Raw genomic sequence first — 14,696 nt, forward strand, 5'->3', positions numbered from 1 at the left:
AGTATTTAAAAAGCTTTTTGGTAATATAAGATTGAGATCTGTGTGTTTTTTTTTTGTGTATTCAAGCCCTATTTTATTTCCTGGTCAAATATTATCTGAGCTGTGTGTTTATGTGCATGGAAACAGAGAGGGAATGAGTGTGTGCCTGCATGTAGTCAGTGTTTTGGAGAGTGTAAAGTTGGGCTGAGTAATGTAACAATATGAATCTGTGCAGAGCTAGAGGCAAATGCAGAGGTCTGCTATGGAAAGTGTCAGAACTGTAATTAAACACACCTTTTCCATACACCAAACACGTAGCGAGAGAGACATAGAAAGAACACACATAAATGAAGGGTAAAGCACGGTTGACACTACACTTACACACACACACACACACACACACACAGAACTTGTTCTTTTGTTCTTACTTATTACAGAGGAGCTTTGAGATGACTTCCCTGTAGAAGTCAGTGCAGTGATGAAAGGTTTTGGTTAATTACAAACACCAAACAACAGGCCCTCTCTTATTCTCACTGCTGTTGCTGTGAGTCAACACGAGACGGAAAGACCCTTTTCATCCGTAGTGCATTCTGTTAGACTAACTGCAACATTCTCCCCCTCTTCATTGTGTAGATGTTCGACTGGATCATGCACAACAAGGGGCTTTTTCTCACCAGTTACACGGAGATCGGGGGGAACCACCAGCATGCCGTGGAGCTGCAGACCCAGCACAACCACTTTGCCATGAACTGCATGGTAAGACGTTGTCTTTGTCTCTGTCGCACACGTGCACACAAACACACTGAGACACAAGCGATGCAGTCACAAACTATCATCATTACTGTCATTCACAGTAACAAGCTAAGGCCTCCCACCACTGTATGACCACCACACACACACAAACCTGCACCTCTTCTTTTATCCCAAACCATCCTCTCCCTTGGGCTGTGACTCGCCGTAGACTGATTCTTTCTGTCCTGCCACTGTGTCCCTCATATTATTCAGCTGTTTTCCACTCCGCCTCAACTCTGCCCCCTCTGTCATGTCTTGTCACAGTGCTGTTCCCATAATTGACCCATATTACCTCCCTGCCCCTCCCATAGCTGTGTGCTGCCCTCTGCTGCTCTGCTTCACAAGCCTCCCTGCCCTCCCGTACTGTACTGTAGTCTGTGGAGCTCTGCTGCGGACTAATGTCGCTGAGGACATTAGATTGTATCGACTCTGCAGTCTTACAGTGCTCTGCACTGCTAGTTCTAATCAAACCCCTTGTGGTTTTGCTCACTAAAAAAATACATCATCAATAACTGACCCTTCATATTTGTGTTTGTCTACCCACAAACCATGCACTGCCCTAATTCCCTGATAGTGTCACATTTTATGTTCTTTATCACAATTCATCAGTGACAGTCCCATTGCGTCATAATGCTGTACAGTGTGATCCCTGACTGGCAGATATAACTAAACCAAGCTTGAACCAGTTGATGTCTATACGGATGTACAGGATGGACTGGAATCAGCTTCCAATCTATCTAAACTAAAACTTAAAAATTAAAAAAAGTTATTTTTATAAAACGGTCACAATATCCTGACAGTAGTGCATGAGACAGGTAATCTGAAAACAATCATGTGCCTCTGTGTCCTCCGGTGCTCCTAATGGCATCTGCAAGATTTCACAGACCGGACGAAAACAACCAATCAGAGCCGATCAGGAGCCTGCCATCTCTGAGCAGCTGTCAATCACTCGCGAACTCCGGTCAAACGGTCAAACTAGGCAGCGCTGATCATATATGAATCAATATTCTGTTACTCTAATGCCTATTTCTCGCCTCAAATGTTTTCAGAAACATCTTGTAGTTTACTGTTTAGCTGTAAAATGAGAAGGTTTGTGACCCGGCAGCCATGTTGAGATCAGTTGAGGAAATGCCAAGCCAATAGGAATGCTCAATAGGAACGCTCTCTCTCTGAAATGACCTGTGATTGGCCAAAGTCTCCCTATACGGGCTAGATTTTTTAAAGCCTGAAAACAGAGCCATGAGGAGGTGCAGAAGTCTAGTTATCTCTCAGAACACTTGAATTATAATATGCTGAAAGGTTATTATGGAATTTCTGCCCAATGATGCCAAAAACATTCTGCCTACTGCAGGTTTAAATCACAGAAATTTCACTTTGTTGGTGTGACAAAAGTGTAGCCAAGAGGAAAGGGCCCCATGGCCTAAATCCTCCCACTCCCAGTGTCACTGGTGTTAGGAACCGTGCACAACAAGTGGTGTGAACATCAGGTCCCAGAGGCAGCTTTAGTGACCACCCAAAGCCAGTTGTGTCAACACTATGGGTAGAGATGAACCAATAACCCCTAAGACAACAGTAGTAGAAAAGACAGATGGAACTGCAGTATGAACACACACATATTCACAATACACTGGAAACACACACACACACACACAGTCGGGTACACACAGTGACCACCGCCCCCTCCACCCATTCTTCCACAGGAAGCAGCGTTTCCTCTTCCTGTTGCCTGCATGGCTGAATGGAAATACATAGTGTCGGTGCGTGTGTGTGTTCGTGTAGAGATACTGCCTGTGTCCTCTTGTTTTTGTGTGTGTTTTCAGTATATGTGAAAATGGGAGAAAAAAACAAGATGAAACAACACAATTACCTGCACTCATGTGGGCCAGTTTCCACTGATGTCTAAACATCGGCGTTACTGGTTTTAAAAGACGTGTTGCAACATCAACATTGCTTTCACGATACTGTATTAGTGATCATTGCTTTCAGCATGGAAATTCATGTTAAACCAAAATGCTTACGATGAATGCAAGCGGTAATGTGTCATGCACAATACAATAGATGGAGTTATGTTACTGTTATGCCCCCTATGGGAAGCACTTTACTAATGCAGTTTGGGAATGAAGGATTTTCTCAACCCTGTTAAAGATGAGTTAAAGATCTGTAAGTTTATACCACTACCATTTTACACTTTGTGGGGGGGCTTCTGTGTCACAACTGTGCCAGTGAACCGGTAGAATAGAGAGAAAAATTCAAAAGTAGATTTTCTTGGCTTTGCAAAAACAGGAAACATTCTTTGACACTTTTGTTTTTTTGAAATAGAGTTTATTTCTGAATTTTGTTAATACAACTCTGACAATCAACTGCACAAATATGTTTGGACTGATAGATTAAAAGAAAAACTGGCATGGCCATTTTCAAAGGGGTCCCTTGACCTCTGACCTCCAGATATGTGAATGAAAATGGGTTCTAAAGGTACCCACGAGTCTCCCCTTTACAGACATGCCCACTTTATGATAATCACATGCAGTTTTTTGCATCCAGTATTAATGTGTTATTTCTGCCGATTCTTTATACGAGTACGGTTTCCTAAAATTTAATTTAAAAATCGCATTATATCATCTAACTTACATATCTTATTGCCATTTTCGTACCAATACACAGCCCTAATGTCAATACATTGATTAGAATTAGTCAAATACAACAAATACATATTAACAATACAATACAAATACACATTAGCATTGATATATAAAAAATAGCAAGATAAATAAAACCTCAGCATAAACACTACTTACTAAAATACATACAGAGTGAATACAAGTTTTCCTGAAGAAAGGGGGGACAGAAAATGCTTTGGCTGGTTGAGCGGGGTCTCTGATAATTTTCATTTTTCAGTCATAAATAGATTTATAAACAAATGCTTGCCATATCTTGACCATTGATTTTTACCTTATTAAGCTCCTTCCTGTCATTGACTGAGGCTGAACAGTTTCTATACCACACCGTGATGTGCTCTGTAAAAATCACACATCCTTACCTTAAACTTCTGAGTTGTTGCAGAAGTAACAATCATTGGTGGGCTTTCTGCAAAACATGGCTAACATTGACATTGCATTTAAGAGAAGAAGAAATGGTGGTCTACAATCTCAACATTGATCATTGATTACTAACGGCTGAAGCTCATCTGTGTTTTTGGGGAAGTCCACAACCATCTCTTTGGTTTGGGAGATGTTTAATTGAGGTTAAGTTGTTATGAGCACACCACTCAACTAGTGAGGAGACTTCTGCTCTGTAAGCTGTTTCATCATTACAAGAGATCAGACCTGTCACAGTGTGTCATCCACTAACTTGTAGATTTTTACTAAGTCAGAGTGAGAAATACAATCGTTAGTATACAATGAATATATATATATTATTAAAGGGAGAACTAAAATCAATAAACAGGAGCCATGCGTCGGTAGCATTGGCCTCTGGTGCTGTAGGATGGAGTGATTACAAAGGGACACAGTGTTCTCTACAGACCTATTTTCCCTGTAGGCAAATTGAAACGGGTCAAGCATCACACAGATAGATAGTTGGTTACTAATTTCTCAAAACACCTTCATAATAACAGCAGTCAGACAGCTGACATTTGTCTTTTTAGGTACTGAAACAATTATAGCAGATTTAAAGCAAGCCGGTACTTTACATAGGTTGAGAGACCAGTTAACGTAAATTTGTTTTAACCCCACTAATTTTCTTTAACGCGTTAACGCAATCAATATTTTGAAGTTTGTCGCGGGCTCAGTTTTACAGCTAGAGTGAAGATCCTGGCATCGTATGAAACTACAAAACCTAAAGAATCCATCAGTACCAACCATGTCATATTAGCTTGTCGGGAAGGAGGCTCCAAGCTTACGCTAAATTTTGGAGAGGAAAAACTGTCATGGCCATTTTCAAAGGGGTCCCTTGACCTCTGACCTCAAGATATGTGGATGAAAATAAATGCAGTTTTGGGCCAAGTCATAGTCAAGTCAGCACAAGACAGCTGACCCATAAAATGTACTCTAAGACATAATAAACAAATTATAACATGGTTATAGATACTATCTGATCTGAACAAGTGGTTGTCCCTTTACATTGTAGATGTTATCCCAACTTGGCTGTTTCATCCCCGGTCATTTCTGCCCCCACTGAGAGTAATTACTTGTGCTATTCCAGGAGATCGGGATGCTCTTGGCTCCCAGATGGTGTGATTCCTCTTCCGTCAGCTGCTGTGAAGGCAAATAAAGTTGTTAATTAAGATTATGTTATACCCTCAACTTTTTCATACTGTATTTATATGTGTTCACACATGCACACACACATACAGACACACAAATCCGAATCCGAAAATCTATTTCTCACCTCGTTTGACTATTTAGTGTAACAATTAGGGACATTTACGGTCGTCCTGCTCGACGCATTCTGTAGAGATGAACAACAGTTTAGTTCAACAAAACTTTTTGCCTTTGTTGGGAATGGTATTTATAATATTATATATATATATATATATACATATATATATATATATATTTGTTTTTTTTAATTTTATTATCATTTTATTTTTATTTTTGCACACTTTGTTAAAGAGCAATCATTATGAATTTCTAGCTGTTAACATGAATCATATATTCAATGACAACTCACTCATTTTATTTTTCAAGCACTGGATTTCCTTAATTACGCTTTGTATCTGGAACTCATCTGAACGGAAATCTGTTATGAAAGAAGTGTAAATGTTTCTCCCTTCGGTCTCTGACAGAGGCCAATTCACATTCACAATTCATGCACATACATTATTTAACCTTTTATCACCCATTGTTCAGCCCGCTGGACATTAGCATTAAGCAGTGCTTCCACAGACCGCTACTGAAGTACTATGAGAAGTTACAGGAACATGAGCAAGTAATACATGTATGTAAGACTCATGGTCAAAGGTTTGGTCACCGTGGTCATTTTTAAAAAAGAATTGGAATACAACTGAAATTTTAAGAATCTCCCTTTTTCTAAAGCAGTCCGGCATTCCTACAATATACGTAATAAATCCTTGAAAAGTTTACGTCCAAATTTAAAAAGAGTCTATCGAATAAAAATGATCCATTTGTCATAAATTAGGTGAATCTACCCCGAAAGGTGGCTGGGTGTTAAAGGGTTTTTATTTCAATAGACATTACAAGATTACCAGTGCTATACATTAATACAGTGTAAAATGCATGCAGTACAGTACTTCTTTTTTACTTCTGGGGAAACATATGCTGCATCTTAAAGGTTGTGATTTCATAAAAGAAAGTTCAGACTCACGCCAGATGGTCAGAAGGAGCAGCCCTCCGAGGAGCAGAAAACACAGCAATACCAGATACACTGTAACACGCCTGAGGAAAACTAATCAGAAGATAATATAACGTTATTGTTATATTCTAGTATGAAATGCTTGTGTTTTGTATGTCTGCAATTTTTGTATTTATATTATTTGGATTTGAGTATGTAACTTACCTAATTGGGGTGTTTCTTTTACTCTGTTTGAGTTCATTGGAAGACGTTGGATAGTGATGTATCTGTTGGGTAGAAGGGTGGGAGGCTGTGCGGTGGTTGGGTTTTGGGTGTTTACCAGTGGTCTGTCAGCTGCAACACTCTCTATTTTCAACTCTTCTTTCTTCTGTCCACTTGAATCGGGGCCTGATTCGCGCTCGCTTGAATCCGCTTCTCCTCTTGAACTAAGACCAGGGGTATCTCCGTTTTCATAAGTGTCGTCATGTTCCGACCAATTTTCGGCATCCATTGTCATGTATTCATGATCATCACCGTCTGCTGCTACAGGCCCCTCCATTGTTGGATTGTGTCTCTATCCGTTTGTGGCTGTGTGTTATGTATGCATGGTATTCCATGCTGTTGATGCCAATGATATTTTTCGTGGGAGGGACTTCGTGATACCAATCTTAAATTTGGTTCATTGGAAGTATCGGACAGAATAAATAATGTAATAATGTAAATAGAAGGCTTCATTATGATCTGTAAAGGCTGAAGTCCCTGGCAGGTGTTGTTATAATGACTTATAGAACTATTATATAAAACCTACAAAAGAAATCATGAAACTTAAATGATCGTTGTGGGGGAACTGGGCAATTTCAGTAGCAAATTGTAATAGATCACGAAAACAAAAATACTACATTTGTGCACATACAGGTTATTCAAGCGAAACAAATGATAATTTTGGCACGCCAACATGTTAAGTAGAAAGAAAGGGAAAAACACTGGAAAATTCCAGAGGGCATGGAGATAATTTGCCTTTAATTTGTATAGTATTAGTGTATTAGAACTAGATGTTCTGAGATATGAATGCTACCAGTGAGCAGTGGCATTTATTCAAAGCTGTGGTTTACATTGTTTGGGTGGCTTGTCCTTGTTAAGCAAGAGAATTGGACTTTTTGGACTTTACAAATAGACTGATCTGGCAAAAGCCTAGTGTCAAACTTAAGTTCAAAACCTTGTGGCAGCCCGGTATCTCACAAGGTAGTGCAGGCGTCCCGTGTACCAAGGCGGATGCTGCGTTCACGACAAAAAAAACCGACCTCCTACTAGAAAAAGTTCAATGGAACGCCACTAAAAGTGAGAGTTCCTACTTGTGAATCATCTACCCCGACTTCATAAAGAAGCAGTTGTCTGACGTCACACATCAATGGAAGCACACATTGTAAATGGTAAACAATGAACTAAAAGGCAACGTTAAGTATATTTGCCTGTATTTAATTAAAATAATACCTACTATCATATAGTAGAACCTGTTCTGCATATAAATTGATTCAAAATATGTCGCCAATGTTATATGGTAGCTGGCAACGGTAAACAATCTGAACAACACCTCTGAATGTTATCTTCTCTGCACAAAAGTTACAGAATGCACAGAATAATGTGGAAGCTGCACTGCTGAGAATTGTGTGTACACTTGCCAAAGAGGGTGACCAGGTGTCCCACGTTACGAGGGACTGCATGGCATTTTTATCCCGTTTCCCTCGTTGCACATATTGAGACGATGTCCCACATTTTCATTGACTCTAGTTTTCAAAAGTCAAACCAATGCAGGACAGACGCTTTTTTAAAATCTCGCTTTTATCCAGTGGCTGGGAAGAAAGCAGGGAAGGCTGTCATCACAGCGCTCCTCCTGTGTTTGCGGTCAAACTGCGCACACGTGGGTCAAGTGCAGGTTAACATTTCACCGTCTTTGCTACTCTATGCCCAACGGAGAAAATTGCAGGTCTCCGCAAAGTCACAAGTTATGCAGGTTTAGGCGGAATGTGATGGGAAGTACCACAAAGAAAAGGAAGAGCAGCCACAACGAAGACTGTGAAAAATGGTATTTGGGACAGATCTAGAATTTAGGCACTCATGTCTTGAAGTAAATACAGAGCACTAGGTAACAAATACAGAGTGATTTGGGACCAGCCTGGGTCTTTCCATCGCCATCCATATGCAAAACAGGTTGTATGTTCTGCTTTTGTGGACAGTTGTTCATCTTGTTCATCTTGTTCTGTAGTTCATTCACAAAGCAAATTCTGTGGCCTTATTTGTTTTCCTACTCTGTGGACGAATTAATCTCTGGGTAAAAAGTGTTGTTCTCCTTTCCTCCCATCTCCTTCCCCCTCTCTCTCTCTCTCTCTCTCTCTCTCTCTCTCTCACTTTCACTTGCCCCATACCCTCATCAGGTTTGAGTTAGGAATACCTTCCCCCTATCTCTGCCCTCCCCCCATCCTTCCATCAGTTTGGCATTAAGGCTTTACCACCCAGTGTGTTCGAGTAGTCCAGCCAGCCTCTGTTATTTAATCTAATTCATAATGTCCTACAGATGGCTCAAAGGCCTTCAGGCTTTATTGGTTGTGACTCTGGAACTCTGTTCTCCCTTTCTACCCCAATCCCCTCGTCCTCTGTATGTGTGTATGTACGTGCATGTGTGCTTATGGCTGGAAGTGAGCTCTCCTTGAGGTCTGTTTCGGCATGTGTCCTTTCCAAAGATCACTATAGTTCCTTAATACCCGCATAAGATCTATATTAGCTTAGAGATCATTTTCCTGTTATATTTGTGTCTTTGTAAAATGTATAGTAGGATTACAGTAGTTCTACTGTGCACCACTGTTCTTTTGTGTATTAACAACTTACCTACTGCTTTGTACTCAAGAGCAGTTGGACTCCCTTTATTTCTCATGTGAGCCATGCTTAGCACACCACTGTCTCTATTATCCTCGAGCCAACATCACACTTAATCTAATGCTTTTATGTCCCAGTGCCAAGATTTTCCTGGATTTTGGATAGTGGGGAATGGCTTTACTAGGTTTGCATGCAAAAACTCCTACAAGTAAAATGAAAGCTTTTCAAAACCATTTATAAACCCTAATTTCAGGGGGGAAAAAAAGAGATCATCAGAAATCATCTCAAAGCCTTATTGGTTAAACAAAACACCAATATGGTGTCTGCAACTTTGATGAAAACTCATAATTTGTCTCTGTCTGAGGGCTGTAGCTGGTGTTTGGTTCATCTGTCCTCCCCGTTGTGATTGAAACAAACAAACTAAGAGCCATAATAGGCTCCAGGAGCAGTAATTGAATAGAATAATAACAGGCTGTTAACACAGTTGTTAATTAGCGTTTGCTGATCCGTGCCTATCTACACAAAACAGCTTGGAGCCCATATATTAAAAAAAGACTGAAAGATAAGAGGCAAATGAGTTTCTTTTCATTATTCACATGGGGTATGGCTCCCAAGTGAATGATGTTTTAATGTCCACATGGGTGTGTATGGGTGTGTGTGTGTGGGTGGGGGTGGGTAGGGGAGGGGGTAGTTTATGACGAGGGTGCATGTATTGACTTCTATTCTCTCTGATATGACTCACTGTGTATGTTAATGTGATTGTGGCTACTATATTTCACAAACACACTTTGATTGCTTTGCAGAAATACTGCCAATCTAGCTAGTTTCAGCTTCATACACCATGGCACCGGGGCACCCAAAATGAAAAACGCAACAATACTTTAACTGTCAGCCTGTTCATTTACCTGGGCAGAATGCCCAAATATTAACATTACACAGAAAAACATTGTTTATATGAGTCAGCAGTGCCTCAGGTCAGATGTCTTTAGACGTAAACCACTGCAGATTGTTTGTAACAACTTTTTTTTTTTAGCACACATTAATCTGTCTGCCCGTCTAATTAAATAACAAATTATATCCAGTATTTTATTGAATTAAAACTAATTGATTTTGTATTTTAATCTGCGCCTTCTTGCTTCTCTACCTCTCTGCTTTGAACGCAGAATGTGTACGTTAACATCAATCGGATCATGTCAGTCGGGAACCGGCTCCTGGAGTCAGGCCACTACGCCTCCCAGCAGATCCAGCAGATCTCAGGACAGCTGGAGCAGGAGTGGAAGGCCTTCGCCGCAGCACTGGACGAACGCAGCACCCTGCTGGAGATGTCTGCCAGCTTCCACCAGAAAGCAGACCAGGTACGGACACGCAACACTGAAAGACACTGAAAATCAAGTACAGGCACACAAATCACTTACATGCACACACATGCACTACGTGTTACAGCAACTGTGTATTCTTTGTTTAACAATATGCACAGAAACACATCTGCATATCCACATATAATCATCTTGCACACATGCAAACACTTTTGGCTGAACGCATTTTTTTTAGTGTTAACATGCATACAGCACATAAATAAGAGGTGGACTGGATCATATTAGATTTATTACAGAATGTTAGAGGCCTTTGTGCTTTACTGAATAGTTTAGTATCCATGCTAGTTCTATATACTTTTGAAGAAAAGTATATTTAAAGAGAAACAGAAGTAGGAAAAGAAATATTTGGCTCCACTACAATTTACAAGCACTATGGTTGCTTTATCTCTAATAGACCTAAAGGACCATTTAAATGATCAATACCGCTTTCCATTGTTTTGCTTACGGTTGCAGTAACAATGCATTAGTTAGTTGTTGACACCTATTGTTTGCTGAGTGGCCTCTTTTCTGTACAGTCTTTAATGCTCAAGACTTCCTTGTAGACTATTGATATTTTGATGTCGATATTAATGGACAGAGCAGCGTTACAGACATGATGCTGTTTGGTTTCATGACCATCATTCGTAATCATTTTATCCAGCGGTTAATTATTTAAACCGTCTGCCTCGCAGTCTGCCATCGGACAGTCTGATAGTATGTTAGTATGCATTTTCAAACAGACCCATACACTTTTTCATTCTCCCCTTCCTACAACAGAATAATAACGCTTTAATCATTATTTTATCAAAGCTTTCTACAGCGCTCTCTGCTCTGCTGTTGCTTTTTTCTTCGTCGGACTTTCCCTCTCTCCTACTTCAATCTCTCTCATTCTCTATCCTTGTCAGCCTTCCTGTTTCCAACCATAACAGTTGGGATGCCAAACCTTTATGTAGAGCTGGTTTAGCTGACGGCCGATCAAATGGCTATCCTGATGCGGAGTCTTTGTTTTTATTGGCTTATGGTGTTCAATGGGGAGTAAAACTGTGTCTGAACTCTGCATACAGTACATACTAATAGCATGAACTGCGTTAGTAATGGGCATTGTTGGTATGTGGAAAACTACAAGCATACATACTACTTGAATGGAGATATTAAATATGGAGTCAGTTGTCAACACAATATCAAAACTGTTTCATACTTATTTTCATTATCTTAGTTTCATAGAACAATGGACACATCAGAAGGGAAAATAGAGGCTTGATAAGAATTTCAAATTCCGACCTGTAAATTCAATAATGTCATTATAATGTCAATTTTATAATGTCAACTAAATGACAAAGTTGCTGTGGTTTTGTTGAGGGTCACTACTGCTTGGATATAAAAGCCCCATCATTGTATACACAGTTGATACTGTATTTTACATACCCAATAGTGTGTAGTAGTGTGTAATGTCGTATGTTGTACAATAACAGAGATAGGTTAAGTTTGAGAACAGGTAAATCAAACACTTATAATATGTCAAATCATTTAAAACTTGAACTGGCTTGTGGTTTGAGATAATAACATACATGATAGAATGCGTAAGTCTTTATATTACTTTATGCCTATATATACAGTATATGTATGTAGGTGTGTGTTATACAATGTTTATATGGTGTGTTTACTCCCCAGTACATGAGTAAAGTGGAGCCCTGGTGTAAGGCATGTGGTGAAGGAGAGCTGCCCTCTGAACTCCAGGATCTGGAAGACACAATCCACCATCACCAGGGACTATATGAGCACATCACAACCGCATACTCTGAAGTCAGTATCACACACCCACCCACACAAAACACAAACGTACATGCAAATATATATTTTGTAGTTCCGCAGAACAGGACCGATAATTATCCAAATCATGTATTCAAAATATACTCACCCGCCTTTGTTACAATACAGTACAAACTCCAGAATAACTCTCTCACTGATCCATCCGTTTGTGTTTCAGTTTTATTTATTTACACAATTTAAAATCTAAAAAAACATATAAAACTAACATTGGAAATTGATGTATAGGGAAAGGGAAAACAATCCCAAAGGGGCCGATTCATTGTTTCTAGGTAAATAATATAAAACAACACTACATACAATACAAAGATATACATGGCGTTAAAATATATATAAAAACAGAGGTTATAGCCCTTTTTAAGAGATGTTTGGGAAAATAAAGATTAGATGACTGATGAATCTGTTTACCAAATGTGTTTTTCTGAAAGTTTACTCAAGCTGAGAGTAATTAAAATCATGCTTGAGGATTTTTTTTTGTATTATGTGAAAATACACGTCACCTTTTACAGGTGAGCCAGGATGGGAAGTCTCTTTTGGACAAACTACAGCGACCTTTGACCCCAGGAAGTGCTGATTCATTGATGGCATCGGCTAACTACTCCAAGGCCGTGCACCACGTCCTAGACATCATCCACGAGGTGCTGCATCACCAGAGGCAGCTGGAAAACATCTGGCAGCATCGCAAAGTCCGCCTGCACCAACGGCTGCAGCTGTGCGTCTTTCAGCAGGATGTACAGCAAGTAAGAGACGCATATCGACATGCGGAGACGACTACGAGACCTGCAGCTCTCTGGGCTTCAGCGGGTTTCGTTGTGCACACATGGGCAGACATGCACACACACACATGCTTGTACAGAGGCTACAGTAAAGAGACTGGAGAAAGTGCTGTCTCATCTTGTCCCTCTGTTTCGATTAACTACCCTGCCCATTAAAGCTGTCCATAGCTAGTCCGTTAAGTAATGTAAAGCACTATCAATGTACACACCTATCCTTCCAAACATGTTTACTGATTGAGTTTGTCACAAGGCTTGTCATGACGTGGCAGTTTTACTAAACTCATTTTGATGCTATTGAACCTGTAAAACCTTTGTGGTTTTCAGTAGTTGAGTACAGCTGGTATTGCTGTAACAAGACATTTTTACTAGCAACAGTACACATGTATACTGTATCAATAGTGAATAAATAAAGAATAAGAAACTGTTCAAACATTAGGCTAATTGAATAGCGACACATACGTTAAGTGTCGCTGTCTTACTGTTTTTGAATGGTTATAAAGGTCCAAGAAATGTTTGTTGACTGTGTGATAATAAGATATATAGGCCAATATAATCAGCTCCGGCTTCTTCAAAGCCTTTTTTCTCACTTCCTCCTGGGTTTTCAGAGGGAGATTTTCTATCTCTCTGTGTGACTAAATGGATGGCAGAGCTCTTAGATCAAAACTCCTGAGTTGGTGTATAGTGTCATCTCTGTATTTCTACCCTTTGGGCATGAACTCCTCTCTGCCTCTCTGCCCCCTTCTCTCGCTTTCTCTCTCTCTCTCTCTCTCTCTCTCTCTCTCTCTCTCCATCTTGCTGTATCTCTGCGCTTCTGTCTTTCCCCTCTTCCATCCACTCTTTCGTCACCCTTTTCTCTTGGTAGTGGTTTCCATGGTGATGCAATTTACTGTCACATAAAGTGTCGAGGGCATTGCGCACGTGCTCAAATGCGTTTGTCCCGTCAAAAATATTCTCACAGAGACCTTGAACGCGTCATGAAAAAAATCCCTTTCATTACCCCACATAGAAAGAGATGAAGTATAGCCATCTGTTTAATAGATAATAAGGTAATTATGTACAAAGATTTATAGCTAATCTCATCCACAGTGGAAATGTTGACACTTTGCACTGCTCTGGATTTCCTATTAGGCAAAACCTAATGTCCACACTTGTGTAATTTAAACATGACAGACTGCATATGGGGTAGAAAGAGTAAAGAAAGGAGGATGAGGGGCGAGGGAGAGAGAGATGACATCTATAGACTACACTAAAGTTAATGTGATGTGAATACAGTCACGCCAGTCAATTGCACCCCCTACTGCTCGGAAAAGTATACCGCACCCTCAGTATACTGTAGTTGTGCATATTTAAACTGCGTGCATGTTCTGTATGTGTGTGTGTGTGTGTTTCAAGGTTCTGGACTGGATAGAAAACCATGGCGAGGCCTTCCTCAGCAAACACACTGGTGTTGGGAAGTCTTTACACAGAGCCAGGGCTCTGCAGAAGAGACATGAAGACTTTGAAGAGGTTGCACAGGTGAGTTTTTAGTCCAAAGAAAAAGCAAATCTTCATCTTGTGACATACTTTTTCCTCAAGGCATCAAATGCAGATTTTTGTGAAAAAGCCTGCAAATCTGAAAGTTGCATTCCATTGTGTAAACTTAAAAAATGTCAAGTAACATCATATTTCAGAGGAAAGAGATGCTTAATAAAATGATCTAGATTTGACGTTGCTGTATTTTCATAGATTAAAAATAACAAAATTACAGCACAGCTCTTAGAGACTAAAGAGCAGTTCGCCGTAACAGTCAAGTGTTTGAGATACTGTA

At 40.0% G+C, this 14,696-nt stretch overlaps 1 protein-coding gene across 5 annotated transcripts in view; it reads left to right on the forward strand.

Annotated features, from left to right (window-relative positions):
• Positions 1 to 14,696, forward strand: part of triob (trio Rho guanine nucleotide exchange factor b) — a 128,180-nt gene that overhangs the window by 56,516 nt on the left and 56,968 nt on the right. For 4 of the 5 annotated variants that reach the window (XM_037784436.1, XM_037784432.1, XM_037784434.1 and 1 more), the window contains 5 exons: positions 613 to 735; positions 10,095 to 10,286; positions 11,958 to 12,089; positions 12,623 to 12,853; positions 14,282 to 14,404. In XM_037784436.1, coding sequence (XP_037640364.1) covers positions 613 to 735; positions 10,095 to 10,286; positions 11,958 to 12,089; positions 12,623 to 12,853; positions 14,282 to 14,404 — 801 coding nt within the window. The remainder of the gene's footprint in view (positions 1 to 612; positions 736 to 10,094; positions 10,287 to 11,957; positions 12,090 to 12,622; positions 12,854 to 14,281; positions 14,405 to 14,696) is intronic. The other variant, XM_037784433.1, reaches the window with a different exon arrangement.

Source organism: Sebastes umbrosus, chromosome 11, assembly GCF_015220745.1.
Source record: "Sebastes umbrosus isolate fSebUmb1 chromosome 11, fSebUmb1.pri, whole genome shotgun sequence".
Classification (NCBI taxonomy): domain Eukaryota; kingdom Metazoa; phylum Chordata; class Actinopteri; order Perciformes; family Sebastidae; genus Sebastes; species Sebastes umbrosus.